The 25,025-nt window shown below is 31.0% G+C and overlaps 4 protein-coding genes and 1 long non-coding RNA gene across 9 annotated transcripts; 1 reads left to right on the forward strand and 4 right to left on the reverse strand.

Annotated features, from left to right (window-relative positions):
* Nucleotides 1-3,008: 3,008 nt before the first annotated feature.
* mtSSB (mitochondrial single stranded DNA-binding protein) lies at nt 3,009-9,562 on the reverse strand. The gene is made up of 8 exons (XM_071886851.1): nt 8,947-9,562; nt 8,779-8,887; nt 8,456-8,706; nt 8,263-8,380; nt 8,052-8,201; nt 7,566-7,977; nt 3,562-3,745; nt 3,009-3,437 (listed from the first exon to the last, which is right to left on the reverse strand). The coding sequence occupies exons 1-8, from the start codon at nt 9,365-9,367 to the stop codon at nt 3,139-3,141; spliced, it is 1,944 nt and encodes a 647-aa protein (XP_071742952.1). The 5' UTR covers nt 9,368-9,562; the 3' UTR covers nt 3,009-3,138.
* A 403-nt stretch (nt 9,563-9,965) lies between these two features.
* Nucleotides 9,966-13,689, reverse strand: LOC121114797 (histone deacetylase 6). Its single transcript, XM_040708871.2, has 9 exons — nt 13,524-13,689; nt 12,904-13,223; nt 12,678-12,845; nt 12,474-12,623; nt 11,743-11,983; nt 11,446-11,694; nt 11,008-11,376; nt 10,570-10,937; nt 9,966-10,496 (listed from the first exon to the last, which is right to left on the reverse strand). Exons 1-9 carry the CDS (start codon nt 13,593-13,595, stop codon nt 10,190-10,192), a joined length of 2,244 nt encoding a protein of 747 aa, XP_040564805.1. The 5' UTR covers nt 13,596-13,689; the 3' UTR covers nt 9,966-10,189.
* Nucleotides 13,690-14,364: 675 nt separating this feature from the next.
* LOC121114799 (tRNA (guanine(9)-N(1))-methyltransferase Trmt10A) lies at nt 14,365-15,445 on the reverse strand. Its single transcript, XM_040708872.2, has 2 exons — nt 15,130-15,445; nt 14,365-15,075 (listed from the first exon to the last, which is right to left on the reverse strand). Exons 1-2 carry the CDS (start codon nt 15,312-15,314, stop codon nt 14,421-14,423), a joined length of 840 nt encoding a protein of 279 aa, XP_040564806.1. The 5' UTR covers nt 15,315-15,445; the 3' UTR covers nt 14,365-14,420.
* Nucleotides 15,446-15,542: 97 nt separating this feature from the next.
* On the forward strand, nt 15,543-19,162 carry LOC121114800 (uncharacterized). The gene is made up of 2 exons (XR_005863340.2): nt 15,543-15,689; nt 15,748-19,162. It is a non-coding gene; the product is annotated as an uncharacterized lncRNA (long non-coding RNA).
* On the reverse strand, nt 18,555-21,957 carry LOC121114801 (uncharacterized). 5 transcript variants are annotated; one of them, XR_011779338.1, is made up of 9 exons: nt 21,797-21,957; nt 21,461-21,733; nt 21,240-21,397; nt 20,852-21,181; nt 20,385-20,784; nt 20,063-20,324; nt 19,766-20,013; nt 19,321-19,709; nt 18,555-19,250 (listed from the first exon to the last, which is right to left on the reverse strand). XR_011779338.1 is itself a non-coding variant. In XM_040708876.2 (9 exons), exons 1-9 carry the CDS (start codon nt 21,858-21,860, stop codon nt 19,072-19,074), a joined length of 1,860 nt encoding a protein of 619 aa, XP_040564810.1. In that variant the 5' UTR covers nt 21,861-21,957; the 3' UTR covers nt 18,555-19,071. The 5 variants fall into 5 exon arrangements, 4 of the variants coding, with proteins under 4 accessions (XP_040564810.1, XP_040564809.1, XP_071743336.1 ...); XM_040708876.2 differs by having other exon boundaries at nt 18,555-19,080; nt 19,594-19,709; XM_040708875.2 differs by having other exon boundaries at nt 18,555-19,127; nt 19,594-19,709.
* Nucleotides 21,958-25,025: the final 3,068 nt, after the last annotated feature.

Below are 25,025 nucleotides of genomic sequence, written 5' to 3' on the forward strand. Positions count from 1 at the left end.
TTTTTATGATCATCTGCAAGATTATATATCTATATTTGGGGGGGGGGTTGGATTCTGGGTTGTTTTAATTTTTGGGATAAATTTCAATTGTCGGAAGCCCCTGACATCAGTCCTACTATCCCCAGACCTATATCTAGGGGCGGGTAATCTAAATTATAGGAGAGGCCAGGGCTGTGACTATGATTGTTTATTCCCCTTGAATAGCTTGAGGTCACAGTTTTGTTTATTTTATCATTAAATTTTTTAATTACCCTTTTTTATAGTCTCTAAAAATTTGAAATTATCTTTAAAAAAAAGATAAAAAGACTTTTTTTTTATAGCATTTATGTTATTATTTCACCCCTCAGTAATCACATGTCTAAAAATTAAGGATTGTTTAGGTTAATAATTAAGAATTTAGTGAGTTTAGTGCTTAGAGTAGGCTTTTTGTAAGTGTTTTAATTTCCAATATTCTTGCTAGAGGGCACGTTCCATAATAAGTAATATATGTCGATTCAAATATTTGGAGCTCCCTCCTTAAAACAGTGGGGATACTTTTTATACTCTTGAACTGTCTAATGGTGGAATAACCCATTAAAAAGTGCCTTGGTTGAAATTCCCTCTATTCTCCAGAAGATGTCAATTTTTAGTTGACCCTGGCAAGTGAGCTTAAAATCAGTTAAGAAGATTTTTTTAAAGTCTTAAACTTAAAATATTTTTTTATAAGAATCAAATCTTTGTCGAATAAAGGGTCGTCGAAGATTTATTTGAATCCAAGACTTAATTCATTAATGTCGTAGTAAATTTTTAATTAGAATCTGAACTATGGCTTTAATCCAAGCTATGACCAGAAATATTAGGTTCTGATTGCATTAGCCCCTTAATTTTTCCCCTTACATTAAGATGGCGTGTGGCAGATTACTTTTACCTAGAAAAGCATGAAGATAAACTTTTGTGCCCAAACTTTTGGTTTTGTGTTCTTCTGTATATATTTTATATACTATAGATCTCACTTCATAGTTTTATATTTTAATATAGGTATATTTGGTATAGTTAATTTATAACTATAACTTCAATAACTAATAAAATCTTTGATGAAACGCCAGAAGCTCCAGGAGCTTGGATAGGAAGTTCTTATGCATCCATCCTAGGGTTAAGACCTTGCACCAAGTGACTATCACCTGTTCTGGCCTTTGCCCAACGCGCTTGGAAGTACTAATTTGGCCTCTTTAGAGGCTTTTGAAAATTGGTTGTACGATTTTTTTACCTATAGAGACAAGGACTTCAACAAGACGGGCATTATTATGTTGGATTCTTGTTGGCAACAAGTTATCAAACAGAACGGGGCATACTTGGTTTAAACTGGATAATTGTAACACGTCTTGTAAAGTATTGAAATAAAGCGAAACTTGTTCAATACTGATTAAGACGTTGTTTTAAGTGACTTAGGGAAGTGTTACATTTAGTTTTATACCGAGTGGTCCATTAAAATCTGCGCACATTACATATTAATTCAAACAATATATAGTTTATGAATTAACTATTAATTTTCAACAAAATTAAAACTATAAATAGATGTATTTCTGATCTCTATTAATCAATGATATTGCTTCTTTAGCAGCAACGATGGTTTGGGCCATCATAGACTTGAGGAGATAGGCCTTGGCTATTTTCTTTAACTTCTCGTGTCTGTTACCAAACTGAGCCTGTATAAAAAATAACCGAGACCGATAAAGCTGAACTGAAACCAAGACCGAAACCGTTGAAATGAAAGAACAGAGGCCGATAGAACCGCTGAACCTGAACCAGGCACAACTTTGCACAAAAGTTGTTAAATTTGTAGCCAATTTTGCTGTCTTGGATAATTAAATATGCATAGTCTGTTTATTTTAACATTTGATTGAATGACATTCAGTGAAACTTTATAAACGGGAATTATAGCCATTTTTGGGGCTCTTTCAATATTTAGCTCGTTTAAAGTAATATTTTTTCTATTTCTAGAAAGTCCTATTTATATCAAAATTGATGCTAATTTTTTTTCTAAAGACCCTCCAGATTTGTTTTTTTAAATTTTTTTTAGTCATTGCACAATAATCCAAACTTTCCTACAAACATCCCATTTTTCCCTACGCATCTAGTCCATAAGGGGTGCTCCAACGTAACAAGGGCCCTGTTGTGGTTACATTTTAAACTTAGATGTTCTCTCTTCAATAGTTAAAGAATAATGATGACAGCTTTGAAAATAAAACACCCTTGAAATTGCCAAATAGAAAAAAAATGAACGCGTTAAGGTTATATTTTATACAACTCTGTGCAGCATTGACATACATTGTATTGTTTTTTAGGCTGAAGGCATTCTTAGGGATTAAAAAAGCTTCACACAATGACTCGATAATAAAGCCTCAGAGCAAAATGATTTATGAGGATGAGTATGAGGAATTGTTTTTTTAAACAATGGCTCACTACACAGAAACTTATAAAACAATTATAAATTTGAATTGAATTCATAAAAAGAAATTACTTTATTTTAATAGCTTCTTATTAATTATATATTTTGAATCTCTTTAAAATATATTCATGACTCCAAGTTTGTACAAACTACAAACAATATAAGAATTGTTTGTACATTTTAAAGTATATGAATGAAGTCTAATAAGAAATAAATAATACCTCATTCAAACAGACATGGGGACTTGGGTCGATATTTTCTGACTTGACTAGGATTTGAGATTTTAATACTCATACTTAACTAGAGATATTAGGCAACAGCAGAGTAATCACGGCTGGAGTGATTTTATATGAATCAACATGAAATAATTATTAGGGGCCAGGCCCTGCAATAACTACAGCCCTGATCAAACAAAAGCTATCATGATTAATATATAAAAAACTTTTGACTTTGTTCCATGTCTGCATATAAATATAACCAAAATTTAGGTAAAGATGATTGTGTTTCAAATGTTTCCAAGTAAAGAACTACTAAAAACAATATTAGATCTCTCTAATATCGTTTACTTTATAACGACAAATTTTTCGGACACGAGGAAGCTCCAACAGACTGAAGGTTTTATTAAATAAAATGAATACAATAAATATAAATTAAATAACAAGTAGACTCAGCTCAAAATCACAGCCACAAATAGAAAAAATTTTTTTCTATTATTTGAATGAAATAACCTGATCTGCAATGATGGACACCATATTCCGCGTAACACCGGATTTATCTTCAATGGTTGAATAGCGAATACGTCCCTTGACAAGAGCTCTTTGCCCCTTTTCTATCCCTTCATAAACACTCTGCCGAAGTCCTTCTTTGAAAACTGCAATGTTATGCCAATCCGTGTAGGTCGTGAACTTATTAGTGGAACTGTTTTTAAAATTTTGATCAGTAGCAAGACTAAACGTGACACATGGACGCTCGTCTGAGCCTCGGAGTTGAGGATGCACACCGACGCGTCCTAAAAGAATAACATGGATTAGTTCAGAAATATTTGAAGGCGTAATTAATGTTAATATTATTTCATTAATATGTCATTAGTAAAACTAATAGTTATATTTATCAAATAAATAATAAGCCAGTACCAAGGAGTGTGACTTCATTCAAACACCGCTCATAGTTCTGCTTCTTTTCTTCACTAAAATCTGAATAGCAGACGGAACCATTTTTGATCCAATTGGTTGTATTCCGGAGCAGGGATCGTCCTAAGGCTGTTGTTGTTGCAATTGGAAGCATGGTCTCCTTGTATAATAATATTATTTTTATTAGTTAGTAAACTAAAATAACAGCTGATCGAAGAGGAAGGAGGTTGTTTGGATTCTGATTGGCTTAATGGAGTGACGTCACAAACGTACCATAACAATGTCTTATAATACTGTCTGGAGGAGCACAAGGGAGCTTATCACGCAACCTGCTGTGGTGAAAAATATTATTCTTGATGATAAATCCCACTTTGTTAACACATATGAAGGCTGTACATTTATAAATCTATCATATTTGTCGTAGTTGTAACTTTATCTCAACATCATGTGGTATTTTAAGCAACGCTTCTACTTTTGGATTATATTAGAAATCGTAAAAAATTGATTTTGAACAAAAAATGATGGATTGACTTAATGTATACAACTCAAAATCATTTTATAAAGTAAACTTTAAAAACATAATTAAACCAATCATTTAAAATGATGAATTTGCCCTTCAAAATTAAAGTGCCAACTATCGATCTGGTTTGTACAATATTATGTAGTAAGTTTCATTCAAATAATCTGACATTATATCCTCCATTGATCTTTGAATAATAATAGAATTAATTCATAACGATGATTATGTATTTATAAGTTAGTTTGCGAACAGAAAGGGATATAAAAATTCAGACAGACTATATTAGTTAATCATATCTCCTACTTATGATTTTAGAAGGATCAAAATAATCTAATTTTAAGTAATTAAATTTAACTAAGGCAGTAATTAGTAAAATCGCATGTATTTACACACGGAGCTGAATGGATTTGGAATTAAAATACTGTTTATTCAAATAATATCAAATATTCCCCTATTAATAATGCAATTAATGCATTGGGATGAACAAGATTCTTATATTTGGTACCGTAATAGAACAAATTGGAAACATCAGTCTTATGAGCTTAAAAGGATTAAAATAATGAAATTTTTAGTAAGTAGGTACATTTAATTCCCATGAAGCAATAAGTATGGCTGATGAGTGAGCGAGAAGTCAGTAGAGTCACATATATTCACTCACGTAGTTGGTTTGGAACACAGATAATATGTATATTTATCTATGGTTTTACGTTGCAAATTTTAAAAGAGCTGCAGATTCGTAGCTAGGATCTCTTAATATTATAAATTCAGCCTCAAATACTATTCGAATCATGCTCTAGAAATTAAATTTAAATTAATTATCAGTCCCTAAAATAATAAGAATACATAAACAATTTCATTAAAACTACTTGCATCTAAAAATAAATTATAAATAATTTATAGTTCGGAACAATATTTTGTAATCTTGGCTCTAAATCCAACCCTTTGAATTATGCGACTCCAACTCCATTTGACTCGTTGCACAAATACACTCGACTCTGCCATCTGTATGAATTGATCATATTAGTATCCTAAGATCAATCGAAGAATAATATTTCATATTAATTAATTATTTGAATGAAACTTACTCCATAATGATCTTGGACAAACAGGAACTGAACTTGATACTTTATTTTTAAAGGACAAATTCATCATTCTCAATAATTAATTTAATAATTTTTTGAACATTTATGTTAGAAAACCTTTTAATATAAGTTTAATTTGATTTTGAATTGTATACATTCAGTCAGGCTATCATTTTTTGCTCAAGAACAAATTTTTGGGATTTCAAATATTCTCCCAAAATGGAAGAATTGCATAAAAAAAACAAGTGATGTTTATTTAAATTGCAACTACGACAAATTTTATAGACTCATAATTGTACAAAGTTTATATGAGTTCACCAAATAGAGTTTATCATCAAAAATGATGGTTTAACTACAACAAGTTGCGTGATTGGAGCTTGTGTCTCTCCAGATATTATTGGAACACATCGAATATTCACTCAGAAATGAAAACAATAATATATAACAACGGGAGTTTTTATACATCTCTAAAGAATGGTGGACTCACAACTTGTTTTTGACTCACAAAGACTATAGTAGGTACGACTTTGAATGCCATTACTCGGCGGCATTTAGTAGTAGTAGGGAGGGAGGTGAGGAGTTGGAAAGACATTTCATTCATGGTCATTTGGATGGATCTCTCCCTACGTAACATTCGGAATATGGATCCATATCCATACATCCTTCCCGTTCCCTTGAATATCCCATTCATACGCCTTCTGATACTCTCTTCAATGCATTGGTCTGTTCATGGGATCTCAACTCTTGTGATATCCTTTGAACAACTCTTTTTTTGAAATTGTTGAAAGTCAACTCTGCTTCGTCTCCTCCTTTAAGAATACTATTTCATTAATAAAAGTCGTTCAGTCCCCTTGATGTATTGTATGTAATGAAGAAGTCACTCATCGCAATCAGATTTATATCAATTCCATTTATAAGTTGGACTTTGTGATGATAAGGTCTATACGGTTAATTATATAACATCGACACATCAATCTTATGACTAATTTCTTTCCTGAGTCTCTTTTGACATTGTAAAACAAATACAAGATGATTCTAGACTCGTAAAGATAATGTGTCTTGATATTTTGGTCTACAAAACATATTCTATTCTGATATTACTTATAAATGGTTATTTTGAAGTGGAGAGTTCTACGAAAAGAAGTAATTCCCAAATGAATTACCCAGTGAGGAAATAAGAGTTATCATGTCTCAATCACAGCTCCTGCGTTGAAACTCTTGAATCCTGTTCCTTCCGAAATCGACTCTTTTTTTTTTTTTTCACGTCCCCTAGTCTGAGAAAAGTATTTCATTGTTATGAATCCTTCAGTTTCCTTCACGTATATTAAGCAGAAATTCCTTGGGGAAAAAGTAGAAGTCAATCTTAGACTCTTAATAAATATGCAGATTTTTTTTCCTCTATTGCATATTATATTTTTCTGTTATAAATTTTGTGAATTGTTGAGTGCTAAGTGATTATGTGATAAATGATAACAAGTTAAAAGTGACCTCTTAACTTCTGTATTTGAAAATTTTAATGTAATTGCAATTTAGAAACTTAGTTAGTCTTAATCGTCTTCTAAAAAACGTAATTACTCATTACAATATTGGAATAATACCTCCTCCTCGATTATGGCCATGGGTAGTGATTAGATTAATTATTCGACCTAACGACAACATATTTGGGAATCTCAAGAATTCATGAGAAACGTTCGTTTGCCAAGAAAAATTCCTCTTTTCGTCTCCTAGTCTCATTTCTCCTATTTCTTCGGAATGAGTTCCAAGGTGGGGTTCGAGTGACTCTCATCATTTTCACTTTGATGCTAATGTAAAAGAACTGAAAACCTCGGAATAGGTTATCTTAGTGACTAAGGAATGATTAATGAAGAAAGTGAAGAGATTTTATCGTTTTGGATGAATTTATAAAGTTCATTCATGAATTACTCCTTGACAGATTCTGAATTTGACACAATTTCTGGTAGTTTTTACCAGTTTTTAATAATTTTCTAACCAACTTCCGAAGTTAAAGAAGGAAAATCTTTATTTTTTTTCTTCTGTAGTTCCAAAAAAATACTAGAATTTAGTTAAAACTAAATTCTAGTATTTTTATATGTTCATATTTGAGACTTATAACAATTAACTAGAAATAAGAAACAGTGAGCACACGATTGAATATAAACGAGTAAATAACGGAAGTATATTCAACTCTTTATTCAAATATTTAATATTTTATAGATTAATTGGTTTGTTTTATAGCAACGTTATGAGAGAAGGGATTTTTTTTTTATAAAATGCCCATTTTCTAATAAAATAAATGATAGATCCTAAATATAACATTCAAACAATATCAAGACATAATTGTAATGAAATTTCTAACTTTTTTAATTTCTTAAAGTATACAATATAAAGTAAAATGATTATTTTCATAGTAGTCTTGTATTTCTTACAAGAATAAATATAATACAGGCTAGAAAAGGACATATAGTGAGTGAGTAAGGTACCCAGTCCCTATTATCGTCTATTGCAAATATTAATAAGAATAATGATCCAGAAAAACATGAAAATTGATGAAAGGCACCGTTCAATATTTCATAAGATATGTTTTCCCCAATTTTAGAACCATAAGGTATGACAAGAGGCCCCACAGAAAGTCCAATAGCATTGGAAATAACAAAAAATAACCCAATACATACTTCAATGGATGGAAAATATTGACATAAAAATAAGCTCAACATGAGAGAAGATATAAATTGTGTAAAAAATAGCAGTAAGATCATCATCCATGCACCCACTTTTCTTGAATCCACCAGTTTAGTCGTTACCACAGTGATAAAACCACTTGAATATACAATAGAATATAACATTAATTTTTCACTTAAATTATCAACGAAAATAAGTTATATTTCTAAAACCTTATAACAACAGATGCAGACATTAATCCACCAACAATTTCTTGTCCAAAATGATATCGTTCAAAGTAAATTGGTAAAAAGGTGGAGCTCCAATAAATGGGTACAGAACTTAGAGCATAGGTTGAAAGTAAAAGTGTAACATCCTTATTCCTGATGGAGTAAACAAAATGAGTTAAGGGTTCAAAGGTCGGAGCTAATGTGTATATCTTACTTCATTATTTTATAAATATTATCCCCAATACTGGGAGATTGATTCACCTGACCAACGTATATTGGATCTGGGAAGGTAAATATAATCACAATGGAGAGAGTTCCAATAATTACAGCATCTACAGAAATGATTATAAAATTTATGATGATTGTTAATATAAGTTTCAGTCAACTTTCATCTAAACATTCCTTACATAAAAGTAAATAATTTCGTATCTCTGCTTGAAGTATTTTTTCTTCATCTGGTATTGAGAAAGAAGGATCCTCCACAATATAAGGTCCAATCACAGAAGAAAAAACAATTCCGATGTTTGAAAATAACATGGCTATTCCCGTTGGTAAGGTCATTGCAGCAGATCCAAAGTAGATAGATGAAAACTTAGATAAAGAGCTATAGAATATAACTCCAATCACGCCAATAGAAAAGGAACTGATAAAGACCAAGCTACAAAAGTATTCAAAAATATAATTTGAAAAAAAAAAATCCACTTGTTAGTGTATAAGTACAAAATCTTACGTTTTAAAAACCTCTCCTGGATTTTCCAGCGCTAGCAAGGGCAATAGCCTTGCTATAGTAGCTAAGCATAGAGGAAGTACTCCCATAAACTTGATCACAGTCGAAAGCTCTAGATCATACATTTAGAACGAATTTAGTGTTTTAAAATACCTGTTGATGAAGACTTACTGAACTTTTGTAGAATCCAGCAAAGAGGCCATTGCAAAAGGATTGAAGGGAGAATGGCCACATTTGCTTGCCATGATACGGTTGTTTCGGTCCATGATTTAAATGCACTGAGAACAGAGTTTTCAATGGGATTCCAATCAACGAATGCGGAGGATTGTATGAAGGAGAAAAGGGCAAAAAGTACAAGGGCTTTTTTTTGGTTACTGCTCTCAGATGAGGTTAATTGAACCTCAATAGAGTCTGACTCTGAAAGAGAATCCGAGTCTAAACGTTCTATGCTATGATATCCTTCAACTTCAACACTTATGTTTGTGAGTAAAGGAGTACTCTCAGTATCCTTTTCATCACTTTGATCAAATTGTAGAGCAAGTTTACTATTAGAAAATGGTTCATATTCCTTCTCAATCCTTAAGGAATTCATTGCATGGAGGGATTTCGCGATAACAACATTAATAATAGCTTATACAAATAAAAGACACAAAGGAAGCAATAATAAGTTTAACTTTAACTCCAAGTGCAGCAATGAAAACTTAGATTTCATAAGATATTAAATTAACAATAAGGTGCATTTATTCTCAGCATTAGCTACGTGAGATCAGATTTATTCATTCATAATGACATTTAACTCCAATATATTTTACCCGTATCTCTAAACCTTTATACCAAAAAAGAGAAAGAAAAATAAACCCAAAATTATACAATAGTTAGGCAATTACGTCACTCTCCCCTATTCTTTATTCTTAGCTCAACAAATCAATTTTCAAGACACTTATGAGTTATGACTTATGAGGGTAGCTCAATCAACAGCTGATATATGTATTGAGCTGGGAGAGAGACGTCAAATGCATTAAAACTTTTTTCTGCTCACAAAACCTTTATATCTTTGTAGGCATGAATAAATTATTAGAGCTTTTTTTAGTGACTTCTTAAATTGCTATCTCGGAGGTGTACATAGATTAATTACAGCATATTCATTCAACAAATGTAATTTAAGTTTAATTAGAAATGGATTAAATGGCTTTTTTTATACATGTTTTTTTTATTTTTTTTTAAATAATAACTACGAAAATAATTAATTAAAGGTTAAATCAAGGTGGAAATAAATATAAGCAACACATCATAATATTTTTGGAAATTAAGGTTTGAGTTTTGATTATTTTATTAGTAATAGTTCATGGCTCTCCATATTAAATAAGATATACACCATAAAACATTGAATACAATGAATCCAGAGCGTTTATCCTTAATCATCCTTCAAAGACTCCCATTTCACGCTTAAGGCTTTCCTGCATTTTTCAATGATTGAGGAATTTTTATCGCTAGGGCTATATACTTCAAAATTAGGGAGGGAATCTTTTAGAAGGGTTTTAACAGATCTAAGAAGAGATCGAGGATTGTCGAAGGGGTTGCAACTTCCTTCAAATATGACTACTATTTTACTATTAGCTAATGTGCTTAAAGTATGAACGAGATGACTAAATCCAATCGCTGATAATGATCCAGATCCCAGACTTGCATAAACATAAATTATTTCTGGAGAGTATTCGTATCTTAAAATAAATATATGTAATATTAATATCAGATGAAAATAGAAGATAAAATAAATTTTCTAGCTATATGTACCCGACTGGAAGAAGAATTCTATACATCAGATTCAAATAATCGGAATCCACAGGGTGACAATAGTTTCCTAACCGAATAGTTACTTCATGTTTATTTATATTTTCATCAGATTCATCAAAGAATGGATTGCTTTCGTCTTGATCTCGACTATGAAGGATATTAAAACGAAGAATGCTTTCATTTTCGCAAATAAAGGAATTTAATTTTGGGGTAATCATCCCATCATTCAAAATAACAGACATGGAACGATTAATTCTATGTTTAAGCTTTCCATAAACGGGTCCTAAATCTGATATTCCTGTTTGACGAGTGTGATCAATAAGAGATATACCAGCGATCGCATCATTGTTGTGGACGGCATCAATGACCTGGATATATATTGCAATTTTTAAAACAAAATATAGTCAAATAAAAATCTTACAGAAGAATAAAAAGTACCTGAAAAATTGATCCTGCAGCCAATAGTGAGCTAGAAGAAACAGTTACATTTAGACCTTGCATGGAAAGCCATTCCAGTTCTTCTTTTAATGCTTTTTGAGTGTTTAACCAAATGACTTTTCCGGATGAATCATTTAAAAACTCTGGTTCTAGTTTTTCATCATCACTACAGAAGCAGACATAAGAGCTCACATTAGAATTCCTTGAGTTTAATTGAGACGAGAGATTTGAAATGATATCTTCAAATTTCTTTTCCATTTTCTTTGATCTTGCTTCTTCAGATTCTTCTTGGAGCTCAATTTCAGTAGATTCTTCAGATGGTCCCAACCATACTCTTTCTGAGATCTGTGAATCTAGACCATCTTGTAACTAATTTTTTTTTTTGGAAAGATAAATATTTGAAAAATGAGATAGTGATGTTATTTTTGAAAATTTAACCTCAAAACATTTCCACTTTTGCCTTAATACAGTTTTAATTTCATGTATTGTTTTTAATACTTCATCCTTTGGTTTTTTGTATTCAGATGGTAATCTTGGAAGTCTATCACCAATCAAAGTTAGAATTGTTTGTGCTACACTCTCTGTGAGAGAAGGGATAAAAGAACCTCCTTCAAGTAAAGAAACAACCTTTCCATTAGCTATAGCACATAAAGAATGGGTTAAATGTGCAAAGCAAGCGGGTGATACCTATCAATGAAATAGTTAATTATAGGTAGTTTTAATATAAATAAGTACCGATTGTTCCCCTTCGATACAACCGATAGCTGCATTATATCCAGCAGCAATTATAACCAAATTTGGACGGTATTCATAAGCTAAAGGTATCAACAATTGTTGAAATATAGCAAGATATTCCCAATCCCCATTGTCTGTAGAGTTTAATGGAACATTAACATTGTAACCTTCGCCACTCTCAGCTCCTATGTAATCTAGATCAGATTCTCTTAGATTTGGCCATTGCCTTCCATTATTATATCTACAATACAAAAAATATAGTTAATAGTAAAATATGTGTTCAAATGCTTACAATGACAATTCAATGATTTAATTATAAAAATTATGTTTGTAACTGCAAAAAGTATTTTCACTTCGCAGATCCCTATCAAGATTGAGTCAATATCATACATAATTTGCTATTTCTTTGATTAGTTAATGCATATTTTTTGATCAATTTTCATTGATATATGAATAAAACCTTATTTAAAACTTTATATCGACATCCAAATGCCAATAGTGGCTTGATGAAATATGATTTCCTCGAATGAACATACTATATACATATATTAAAATATATCGAATAATGACATCTGTGAACAATTGATTTATTTACATATTAATCTAGATGTGAAGTTTCGTATGTATTTTAAGCAATTAATTAATTTCTAATTAATAATATTCTTTAAAATTTCTTATAAATAAAAACCTATTCTAAACCATCAATTTAATTAATTATAAAATAATCTTACCTATGAATTGAAAAATACAAAACTCGATTATTGTTATAAAATGCTCTTTGAATTCCTTGGCCATGATTTGCATCCCAATCAACTATGAGGATTCTTTCTGCACCTAAGTCAAATCCTGTTTTTGCACTTACGACAGCGTTATTGATGAAACTAATTGGAATAAAGTTTAAAAAACGTGAAAAAAGGGATGAACTTTTCTTTTACCAATAACCATTAAATTTCTCCTGAAGAGCATGGTGTCCTGGAGGACGAATTATTGCCATTCCATTTTTTAATTTTCCTTGAAATACAGACCTCGTTAGTTCAATACTACATCCAGCTGCCAACATGGCACATTTGAATACGTCTGGATGAAGATAAATTCTTTCATATCTAGGATTAAATTAATTTAGCACTAATTTAAAAAAAGTTATTGGGATTATAAACGCACTTTTCAGCCATTTCCTTCAATTCTTGTAGATCGGTGATTTTGGAAATACGTTTTAATTCTTCAATCAACTCCAAATCATGAAATTTGGTTACTTCTGTATCCTTGGCTCGTATTGGCTTCATATCTACACATCGATCTAGGATATTAAGTTCTCTTAGGCGAATGAGAATAGAATGAAATCTGTCTGGACATTCTGAAAAGGTAGAATCCCATTCACAATAGAAATCTCCCATACGATCATCATATATAATGCCCGTAGATGTTCCTACTCTCTCGTATCCATACGATTTCATTCTCTCAAACTGTAGAGAAGTCCTGACCTATTATGAATGTGTAGTAAGAATTTTAAAAATACTTTAATATCATGCACTATGGAAATCGTAATGGAAATAGATATAATTTCAAATAGATAAAAACTAGTTTTAAAAATAGACGAGTGTTATCATATAATATTTTATTTGAATTATATCACAATGTAAATAATATAAAGTGACACCCCTTTTCTCTCGAAGCAAGTACAACATTGAGATCTTGCTACTATGTGCATCCCCTATCACTTCATGCCATTTTTTAAAAGAATGAAAATCCTCATTACACACATATAATTTGATTTGACTTACAAGAGAAAACATACTTTGAACAAGGATATGTCCTTGTTCTTCAACTAAGGATTTTTTCCTTATATCTTCCATGTTATCTCCTCAATGTTCTTATTCAACTGAAGACTGTGTTAATAATATAACAAGCTATGACAATTGCTTTCAATTTAATAATTCAATTAAACATAAAAAACATCATTGTAAATCACACAGACCTCTTTTTTTAATGCTTAACTCTGCTAGATAGTGAGATACTCATCAACACACAAAATGTAGAGAGGAAATAAATATCGATCAAAGGTTGAATCTTAATAAGATTTTTGGTTCAATTTAAATCTTGAGGGATAATTGTTTTAATGCCAATGCCAAAGATGAACTATATGATTTATAATAAGTAAATGTGTCTTATAATATATACTAATTTTGCTTGTATATCTAAATACTTTAGAAGTTAAGGATTGACGGCACAAAATCTTAGATTCAAAGACAAATGTTTTTAAATTACTATAGAAAATTCAATATAACTCTTAAGTAATAATAGTTACAATAATTATATTTGAGTGGATTTTTATAAAAAACTGAGCGTGTAGGAGAGTACAGTGAAGATCTGTTTGGAGTAACCATTTGAGTAAAAAGAATAGAATTACATTATTATCTCATTGACTAGCTATAGGCAATAATTTATAATTAACACTTAAGAGACTGTTTAGGCCTTAATTGAATATTAAATAATGTATAGCTTTGTGTCGCCAAAATTCTTCAAAATTGGACAGTTATCTTTACGCACCTAATAAACTTAAAATTGTCATTAGTCAATCATGTTCGTACAAAAAGTTTTAAATAAGAAGAAACTCATAATAAGTAGAATGTATGATTGTATTTTAGTCAATACATATTATAAGAATTATAGAGCAATATTCAAGTACATAAAACATTTTCATCATTCGAGTTATTTTCTTCGTTTACCATGGATACAGCTCCTTTTCTTTCAGGCAAGACCTCTAATAGAGTATCCTTCCAAGACTTTCCCTCAGATACAAGAGCTATAATATTATATACTTGATCAATTGTAAGCACTTTACGGGTTTTTAGCTTAATGTATTCACTAATGGGAAGACGAGCAGTAGGAATACCAAGCTCTATTGCCTTTTCATGGCATACGCCTTTGTGTAAATTATGGTCTACAAGCCCTCCAATGATATAAAATTTATTGTCCTGTAAAGTCTCTAAAACAGTTTCCGATTCACTAGAGAGATAGATAAGATCCTTTGTGGATTCAAATGCTTTCATAAAATGGGCTTCATGGAATTCGCAGTCCCAATTCAAGTAGCCTTCATTTTTATCCATTTCTTTCTTAACAATGCTTGTAAAGCTAGTAACATGGAGTTTCAATGGATTAGGCAATCTACGATTAATGCAATAGACTCTCATAATTTGCTTCAAGGACTTTCCCAAGTCTTTTTGATTCATCAAGTGCTCCCAAGACATGTCTAGTATTATTCCAATCTTGCATTTAGAGTCTTTGACCTGGGTTCCCGTTTTTTTGACGAGCTTCCTTGAGTTTTTAGGGGGTCTGAAAGGGAAATAATGAATTAAATATATTCTTTGAAGTCCTTTAATCCTATACCTCAACTCTCCGGACTTTATTTTTTCCTTTCTAATCTTCTTTCTTTCTTTCCTGCTCTCCAAATAGTTCAATCTTTTTTGAAGACGTTTTCTAGCTCTCTTAGATAAAGGAGCATTGGGATCTGTGCAGGAATTAGTGGGACGTGCACCCGAAGGAATGATCTCTTCAACATTGAGATTTGACATTTTCTTTTTAGACACTTAGGACATGTAATTCGCTTATAACCCGATCATAGCTCCATCAACAGCTTGATATTCTTCACATCCGCAACACAATTCAATATTATTGTTTATTTAAAACTATTAGAACTCATTGGTCATTGGCGAGGAGGGAAGGCAACTTGTTTTGATCTAAAATGTACGTGTACGTACGTAATTTTATTTCCATCACTAAAATACCAATGACGTCATTTTATGTGGAAAACCTCTCTGGCTACTGTACCGTTGCAAATATATCTTCTTTATTTAGACCTAATTATGTTAAAAAATGGGAATTATTATGACTCCATGGACTGCTTTCTCAAAAAGTCCTTCAACTTTAATTCGTAAATCTATTTTATAGTAATAATACATTTCATTATATTAGGTATATATTATATTTGCATCTTTTTCCCCCCAGATTGATTCTTATTACGTACGTCACATACATGAGGCTTTTCATCAGCTTTTCATGTTTTCATTGTGGGCGTGTACCTCTATTTTCGCCGGAATATTCATCCGTAGACTTTGTGTTTTTATAGTATGGTGGGAGGACGAACTAACATTACATTACTGTCCATAGAATTAATATGAGTCGCAGTCAATTTATCATCATGATTCATGAATCCTATTCCTGGCCCATGGGCAAGAAATTATGTATCTTATCATACGTTTATCCATTTTTGTAACGTAAATATTATGATAGAAATTAGGGTATTTTTGTTTAAATGGTGAGCTGGACATCACAAGGCCCAAAATGGAGAAATTTACAATTATCACTTTTATGGAAAAAATAGCCCCCCCAATCGATTTAAGGATTTGTTTTCTATAAAAAAAAAGGTAATTAAGAAAAAAAAATTTAGGGCCTTTTTTTCTAAAAAAATGTCAATTGAGGGGGGGGGGTCCTATGGACGCCCTGCATCAGTACCGTAAACACTGAGAATGGGGGAGGCTTGGACCCATATTATAATTTTACTATTAGCATTTATCTGTCCCATTAATGTTGAATTATTATTCCTAGTTGCTCCAAATGGGCCCCACCATATCAAAACTGTGATTACAGTTATCTAATTAAGCCTCTCAATTTCATATGATGTTCAATTTCCTAATATCTTAAATAAGTATGGTGATATTTCATTACTTGACATCCAATAATTGAACAAATTGTGAGAGAACCGATTTGTTGCTCATCTGAGAATCCCTTCATGGAATCCCTATTTTCCACATCTCTCTATCTTAAAATGATAAAACATACATAAAAAGAAGGCAAATTTTGTTCGACTTATATTTGTGAAAATATAAACATACTTTATAGTATTTCTACTAAAACTGCAGAATTGTGACTACATTCTGAATGATTTTGCTTAACAATCGTTAAAATTTGCAAAGACTTTAAAATTAGGGAGGGGTTATTAATATCATGAATGTTTAATACATTGGAATTTTTTGGGGGATTTTATAAAAAAAGGTAATCAAAAAAATTAAGAATAAATAAAAATATCATCTCAATCTAGTTAACCTGCAAAGAAAAATCAAGTTCAAGGCCCTGGCCTCTCCTTGAGTCTGGTCACTGGACTGCATGCAATTTCTGAGACACTACTGTATTTAATACGCTTCACACTAAAAAACAATAACTGTTTATTTCGTCGATCTTGTATCCTTAAAAATTGCAAATCATCATTTTAAAAGGTTTTTAAGGGACTTGTGAGAACAAACTATCACCATGTACTGTTTGTAGAAAATAAAAGTAGTAAATGTTTGAACAACAATTTGAAGAATGTTATGGAAGAGAGAAAGAATAATGCTCATGACCTTTCATTAGATCAGCTACAATGAACTGTGATAAGAGAGGAACGAAAAAAGGATATCAACAAGAGCATTTGATAGAATTACTCCGAAGTTGAGCCCCATTCTACTTTGAGTCGAACAAAGATTTGCAATTATATCCCCGCAACAAATCCTCAGGGTTACTGAGCGTATTTTATGAGCACACACGAACGATCAAACAGGTTTTGAATCTATTTAGGAAAGGACATTTACTAATCAGGAATTAAATAATAAAGGCAACTGCTAAGGAAAATAAAATTTGTTCTTTATACTACCAATTAAAAATTAAAAGACCAGTTAAAAAATACCAAATTTACATGTATGCTTACTATATTGATGTAAAGAGGAGAAGAAAAAACTATTAAAGTACTCAATCTCATTCTTCTTTTTATGCTTTCAAAGTCTTATTAATTACGCACTAATTAACGTTTAAATCAATCAATTTGTGTTTGTTATAAATTATAGATACATATATTTCTATCAACTTGTTTTATAAGTTAAGCGAGTGATTCATTAATAGCAACTGGGTAGCTAATTGCATTTATAAAGATTGTTGATGAAAATTCAGAAATATTTCCCGTCTAGACTGAAATGTAATTTTATACATTTCGACGTATAATTTGGCAAAACTTCTAAATGTTTCTTTTAATTTTATTAACTATGTATATTGTATATACCAGGTGTGGAAAAAGTAATGGGACCTTCTAAAAATACAGTTCTGAATAGGTGTTGTTGATTCAATATTAAAGTTCCTTTTATTTTTGAAAAGCTAAGATTCTAACCATTTAATTGATATTGTACATATTGTAAGCAAAAATTATGTATATATCACGATGGAGGTAAGAAGAGCCATTACAGGGAATTTAATCCACGCCGAGAGGACCACCTCAGACATCATGAAGGCCTTAAACGCCACCAAGGCCACAGTCTGTTGGGTTTGAAATCGTTTGGCTGATGGAGACAACCTTAAGTTCAAACACAAGAGTGGAATACCCACCAAAGAAGACATCATGGAGGACTTTAAGGTCAAACCAACGATGAAGATGTTAGAGTACGCCAAGAAGAAGAAGGTGCTGTGGCCAAGGTCATCCGAAGGGCTAGAGGAAGGTTGCTTAGAAGAATTGAGAGGCCTCTCCTGTCCCAACGTCAAAAAGAACTCTGTCTTCAGTTTTGCCAACAACTCCTAAAATTATCTGAAGCACAACAGCATCAGGGCAATTTTTTCTCTGATGAAAATACCTTTACTGTTGACCCCGTCTACAACAAGCAAATGATCGGGTGTTATGATTTGGTGTTGCGTCTTGACGAGGGAGAGACACAAGCTTATTTATAATAGGAGAGATCCAGGATGACCGAGAGAAATGAGGAGAAGAATTCACGTGGAGGAATAATGTAATACTGTTTATAATATCATGTGTATTCTAACTATACTCTAATATATTTACAAAAGACGAGACTATTTATAATACGTAAAACACAGTACTTATAATACATAGACGAATATACAAGAAGATAAAACATGTAAGGAAATATTAAATACATAACATTTGGCAAGGCTGACAACAGCATCAGGACAGTGACCAAGGCCAAAAATCCTCCTGTGTGATGATGTTGGGGCTGTGGCATCAACTGGAGAAAAAATGCCTCCAATTTGGTTTACTGTTGGATACCTGTTACCCTCGGCCAATATTGTCGAAGAGTTGATGGGTAGCAACATTAACTTCTGATCAAAGAACCTTTGGCCCCCTCAGAGCCCAGATCTGAATCCACTGGATTACTCCATTTGGTGGCAAATTGAGAAGAAGGCCTTCAATGTCTACCACCAGAATATTGATGCTCTGAAGACCTCCGTGGATGATCATGAAAAAGGACAGAGTTGCCAACGTGAGCAAGGGGTTCTGGAGGTGGTTGGAGGCTTTTATTGAGGCTGATGGTGGCCCGATTCATAATTAATGTGTATTGTTAGAGTAAAAACTATTATAAAATAAAATTTTATATGTACAACATCATCCTGATCAATTATGAGTATTTTGATTACTACTTAGAGGCAGGTGTCAGTACTTTTTAGACACCCGGTACAATATACATATTGTTGACCTATAGTCTATGGGTCAACAATATGTATATTGTATATTATTTATTTAAATGAAACTATACATATTTAGACAATAAGTATTTTCCTTGAAATTCTCCATAACTTCATTTCCTAATTTTAGGAACTTTGTCGTTCTTATAATATTATTAAATCACATTTGAAGGTCTCACTCTGAAATGTGAAACTTGACAAATAATTGCCTTGTCATAACGGCCCTTTGACTAAATGACGCATGTATGTATGTATATTAAAATTAAATTTTTTGATTACACAATATTAATTAATTAATTATATAAATGCAAGGTAAAAACTATGAAAAGGAACTAGTAAGAAGACTAACAATACACTTATGGAAAATTCGGATCCTTTTCCGGTATCATCAAAATTGAATACACGAACATAGTTCTCTTCAACTGTCCATGGTTCTGATCCATCATTGAAATACATAGGGCAGCGATCAACTGAAACAAATATATTGTTAAAAAATCTATGTAATGTATTTAATAGTTAATCTTACATTCTCTCTCATTTTCGTCCATAACTAAACTGACGGCTGCTCCATTTCTCCAATCTTTACTATCCACATCTTGACCAAGATCACAATAAGGCCCCACAGACATAGACATAAGCATTTTATTTAAATCTGCTCTTTGATATACCCAACAACGGTAGTTTGTAAATGCATCAAGTTGATCATAGGTGATTAAATAGGATTTAAGATTCTCTTTCCAATATCCAATACATTGTAATCGATAATCCGGAACACTATTAAATGAAATTAGACTCAATTTTTAATGGATTAAAAAAAAAGTACCTATAGATATCAATCGGCCTTCCTAAATGATCAGTTGACCAACAGTACGTTTCATCGATTGATATTTCTTTATGATCTGTATCACAGACGGTTAGTCTTGAAATATTCTGCTTGCAAGAAAATTGACCTGGTCTATTCCATACATCTGGTCTTGGTGCCTTTGTTATACCTCCAATAAATCTTGTTTCAAACAAAAAGTCTCCTGTTTGAGTAAAGTTAAAGGCTCCGGCAACAGGACATCGAATAGGAACAGGGTCTTTTTCTACAATAGAGATATATATTATTCGTTATTTGCAATAAAATGTCATTATATGAGACTTACTGAGCATCAAATTATATTTCCACTCAGCCTCTGTTTTGAATTTAACCCAGGAACAAATAGTGTGGAAATCATTTTTGATTCCAGCCTCACCCATTCTAAATCTAATAATATTATGATGTCTAGGAACAAAATCAATACATTGGTAATCTATTTGACAGCCATCAATGGTCAGTCGACCCATCATGTATCGAGAATCACGTTGTTCTTTACAAACGTAAATAACTTTTCGGTAGCGTGAGTCATCAGGATGCCATCTTTCAATAATGTGAGTTGAATTGATGATTACATCGGCATCAACATTAGCAGTATTGATCCACTCACCAGTAAAATTTTCTGGTAAATGGCATGTAGGTTCAACTAATTGAGAGCGTACGGGTGTGAGCTTTAATCTTACAGGAGCCTAATGTGATAATAAGGAATATAGAAAAGGTTTGATCAAAAGTAGTTTTCAAAATTGAAGGACTTACTCTTTCAATGGTTTTAATAGTATTACACTCTGGAGTGATGGACATTCCAAGGTAGTAGTCATCATCTCTATTTTTGAGAAAACATCGAAATTTCTCATCTCTTCTTGATTCTTTAGTATTGGCAACAGCAAAAAATTGGTCCTTTCCAATAAACCAGTCACCAAGACAAGCAAACTCCACTACTGAATTTGATGTCCAATCCATTCCTTCACATTTACGATATGTAACATTGAACTTTTGATTTGAAATTAAAAATTGAGAACCAACGTTTTGACATGAGTGAATTTGCTGTTCATTGTGGGAACAATCTCCAGTAAATGCCCATCGTAGCTATTAAATATTTTAATTTAAGTTTAAACTATAAATTAAAAAATATATTCCTATTTACCTGATAAGTAAATTGGAATACACCTTCAATGGATGATCTACAATTCACAGGAGTGTATGTCTCTAAAAACATGGTTATAATTTGAGCCTTGGAGTTCAAAATAGAACATACTTTTTCTAATGATGGTTTATCTCCTGTCTCTAAGGAAACACAGCCCGCTATATTGGTAAAAATATATCATTTTAAATTAAATATATTAAAAACATAATTTAAATCCTGACTTTCTCTTTTTTCCAAAATGTTGGGAGTACGGATAAAAAGTCTGACACAATGAAAACAAGATGAAGCATCCTGAAGATCAGAGGCAAAGAGGAAGTCATAACTTCCAGCATTATCGGTTTTACTCTCCATACAGGTACCTCTACCCTGCATAGTTGTCGCATCAATATTTGTCAAAGTATCCAAATTTGTCTCTCTCGAATACCATTGCCCTTGGATAATTCGATTGATTGTGCAATTATAAGGTGATCTTCTATTGAACGGATCCGACTGACCTGAAAATATACACAAAATTATAATTTATTTTATATATTCAACTTATAAAAATTTAATTTTACCCTCTGAGAAGTATGCATGTATAATAAGGGATAGGACTGTTAAAACTATGAAAGTTTTATCCATGTTCAATGGAAACGCATGGATTGTAAAATTATGAAGTTTACAGCATTTAGGTCAGATTCTTTCCTTGTCTTTATAGAGTATGAATTTTATGTTTATGTTTTTGTCCATTTCAAAGGTATGAGTATACCTGCAAAACTATATTTTTTTAAATATTTTTTTCTTAAATCAAGAAATAGTTTGAAAACATTTTCTATATACCATTTTTAATCCAAGAATTTCAAATATTTTATCGATGTAAGGTCAAACTAAATTGTTAACAAAATTTAATGATTTATGTTCTAATTTATGATTTAAAACGACTTCCACTCTACATTACATTCTAATTCGCTACCAATTTTATTTTGTCTATTTAAAAAAAAAAAAAAAAAAAAACACCTTAAATTAAATGTTATAAATTATAAAATTATTATAACTTGAACGAATGTTTTATATCAAATTAAATACGTTACAAAATGGAATTTTTTATTCAATTTTGTTAGTAAAAACTATTCTTTAAACATTTTCAAAATATTTGTTTTTGAACTATAGCTTTTAAATAATTGCTACAATGTTAAGCAGTTTGTTCATACTTCATGGAGTATATAATTCATTATATAAGAAAGTTGATGAATAGTAATTGAATATTATTTATTGGATTTTTGGTGAGATTTTATCGTATAAGCTAATAATATTTTTTATTAACCTAATAAAATCCTAATAAATATGAAGATATAAATAATAATATTTATATATTATCTAAATAGATTTAAATAAATATTTAAATCGTTATAGATAATTGGGATCCACATATAACTGTCAAAATGATAGTAAATAAGAGGAGCTATAAACTCTAATTGTAGAGTTTTCTAACTAATAAAATAGAATATTATTTGTATTAAGATATTTTATGTATTTAACTTATAACTAAAAATATCTCTATATTTTTCAAAAAATGCTATTTCATTAATAGGAATAAATATTTTTTTTATTATGCTGTATGTATGTTGTGATTTCGTAGAAGTTGCGACTTGTATAACTTATAGGCAATTGTAAATTTATATTTGTGGGTCTCAAAGAACCTTATTTAATAATAAAATTAGTTATTTTAATTACCAGCATCAGTTGATGCTATTTTTTCATTTGATTTATCAAAATTACTTGTTTTTATTATATATTTACTAGTGAGATAACTTAATGGGCTTTTGAAGTTAATAATGTACTACAAAATACTTATCAAAAATGAAATCAGAATTTAAATAATTAGCATATCAATTATATATGATAGGACAATTCAATTTTTGCATTTTATTCATCACAAGTACAATGAATTCTTCAATTTTTGGTTGTACAGTTAGCAAATACAAATTACAACTTGTATACAACATATATATATATATATTTAACTATTCATTTAGTTGCCATTCAAATGATTCATTCATTAAATTAGTATGAACTATTACAAATTAAAATTAACAAAAAAAATATTGATGGGTTGTTTGTGATGATTTTCTCCTAATATCAGCTGGTTCGATAGAGAAAAGTTTGTCACGTGATATGAAATCAACTAATTTATTTATTTATATTTTTTTATAGATACAATTTGTACAAAGTTATTTAAAGTGTTCCACTTTAAGTACACTCTGAGTCTGACATAATATTTTAGTCGTACAAAACTGAAAATGTCTCTTCGTAAATCCGTATTTGTAAGTACAAATTTGACGAATGAAAATAAACGGATTGTTATTTAAGCTTGATTCTTTCAGACCTTGAGCAGGCGCCTTTATTCCACTAAGGGAGAACGCTTCGGGAATCCTGAAGGTCAAAGTGGATGGTTTTGGGAAAAAGAAGGTGTCGGAATGGGTGGAAAGGACGTGGGTAATGCGACAGAAATAAAATTGAAGGACGGTGTTTATAAGTCCAAGGAATTTTTTGGATATAATGAGTTTAGTTACTTTGATGAAGAAGTCGACATGATGAAGGATCGACTCCCTCAACCAGACAGTCATATGGATAACTACTTCGAAAAATAATCTAATTCTATCCCTAATAAATAATGTAGTCTTATGTTTAAAATGTATTTAGACCATCATAAATAGTTATACATTCATAAATTGACGTTTTACAAAATAAAGTTCCATTCTGATTTTATTCAGTTTTTTTTGGTTTTGTTAAAATAATTTGGAATTTAGGTCTATTTTTGTTCAATTTCTTTATTTTGACAGAAACAATGTTTAATATTTTTTTAAAAACAACAACAGTATGGAGATTATTTTTTCTTATGTTCAAAATATTGTTGTATAAATGTAATATACTATTTGTTGGTGGTGAGGACTCGACTTGGACTTGAGTTCTTATTTTGAAGACAAAATCACACAATCAAAGACTTGCGACTCGATTTGGACTCTAAAATCATTTCAATTTTTCACAGTATGATATTAAGTACTATTCAATGTATTTTTTATTTTCTGTGAACTTGACCTAAGTTCGATAACAATATTAAAGGACTCTTATCAATATGGTTAAAAACTTGAACTTCTCAGCTAAAACTTGAGCCTCGACTTGGATTTGCAGTATAAGGAAATTTTGTCGCCTCTGCTATTTAGATTAATTATCCATATTTACAAATACTGTCAGGAAATAATATTCAAGATCTTTAGTTTAAATCTACTTAGTAGAAATGTAACATACATAGTCATGAATATCTTGATTTTGAAAGCTTTAATCGTAGGTATCTCATAACAATATTATTTCACTTTGTTACCTTGTACAAAAATTTAAAAATATTTATAACTGCTTCCAAAGGCAAGAATACTTAAGCATTCCCTGAACCGTCTATAAATTAAATCATCATTACACCTAACTTTGTTCATATCAGAGAAATCCACCATAAAGAGTCAAGAAATGCTCAGAAACTAAAACGAAGCAATAGTTGATATTGTGTGTGATCAAGGTCAAAAATGGGCGAGTATTCTGGGCAACATTTCATAAATTATCTTCTACGTCATGGGGAAAATTTTGGATTCTCAACTCGATCCCAACATCTGACAGAAAGGCAGAAAAAGATCTTCTGAAAATAAGCTCAAATCTAAAAAGGTTGTCAAACTTCAATCTGATAATGTTTAAGTTATGAACAATATTTTTTCTGGTGTGTGCATATATTTTTGAAATAATTAATGTAAATTATTT

This window comes from Lepeophtheirus salmonis, chromosome 3 (assembly GCF_016086655.4).
Source record: "Lepeophtheirus salmonis chromosome 3, UVic_Lsal_1.4, whole genome shotgun sequence".
Lineage (NCBI taxonomy): Eukaryota > Metazoa > Arthropoda > Copepoda > Siphonostomatoida > Caligidae > Lepeophtheirus > Lepeophtheirus salmonis.

Excerpts from the sequence above, each read along its gene's own strand:
- LOC121114801 (XM_071887235.1), bottom strand. The coding sequence starts at position 21,860 with ATGGATAAAACTTTCATAGTTTTAACAGTCCTATCCCTTATTATACAT. Across the intron at positions 20,014-20,062 it reads AGGCCGATTGATATCTATAG|TGTTCCGGATTATCGATTAC; the intron begins GTACTTTTTTTT and ends TTCATTTAATAG. Across the intron at positions 19,710-19,765 it reads GGACGAAAATGAGAGAGAAT|TTGATCGCTGCCCTATGTAT; the intron begins GTAAGATTAACT and ends TATTTGTTTCAG.
- LOC121114799 (XM_040708872.2), bottom strand. The coding sequence starts at position 15,314 with ATGTCAAATCTCAATGTTGAAGAGATCATTCCTTCGGGTGCACGTCCC. Across the intron at positions 15,076-15,129 it reads ATAAAGTCCGGAGAGTTGAG|ACCCCCTAAAAACTCAAGGA; the intron begins GTATAGGATTAA and ends TTTCCCTTTCAG.
- mtSSB (XM_071886851.1), bottom strand. The coding sequence starts at position 9,367 with ATGAATTCCTTAAGGATTGAGAAGGAATATGAACCATTTTCTAATAGT. Across the intron at positions 8,381-8,455 it reads ACGAAATTATTTACTTTTAT|ATGCTGTAATTATTGGAACT; the intron begins GTAAGGAATGTT and ends TCATTTCTGTAG. Across the intron at positions 3,746-7,565 it reads TAAGAAATACAAGACTACTA|CTAATAAAAATAATATTATT; the intron begins TGAAAATAATCA and ends TTAGTTTACTAA.
- LOC121114797 (XM_040708871.2), bottom strand. The coding sequence starts at position 13,595 with ATGGAAGATATAAGGAAAAAATCCTTAGTTGAAGAACAAGGACATATC. Across the intron at positions 12,846-12,903 it reads TTGAAGGAAATGGCTGAAAA|ATATGAAAGAATTTATCTTC; the intron begins GTGCGTTTATAA and ends ATTTAATCCTAG. Across the intron at positions 11,377-11,445 it reads AAAAGTGGAAATGTTTTGAG|TTACAAGATGGTCTAGATTC; the intron begins GTTAAATTTTCA and ends AAAAAAAATTAG.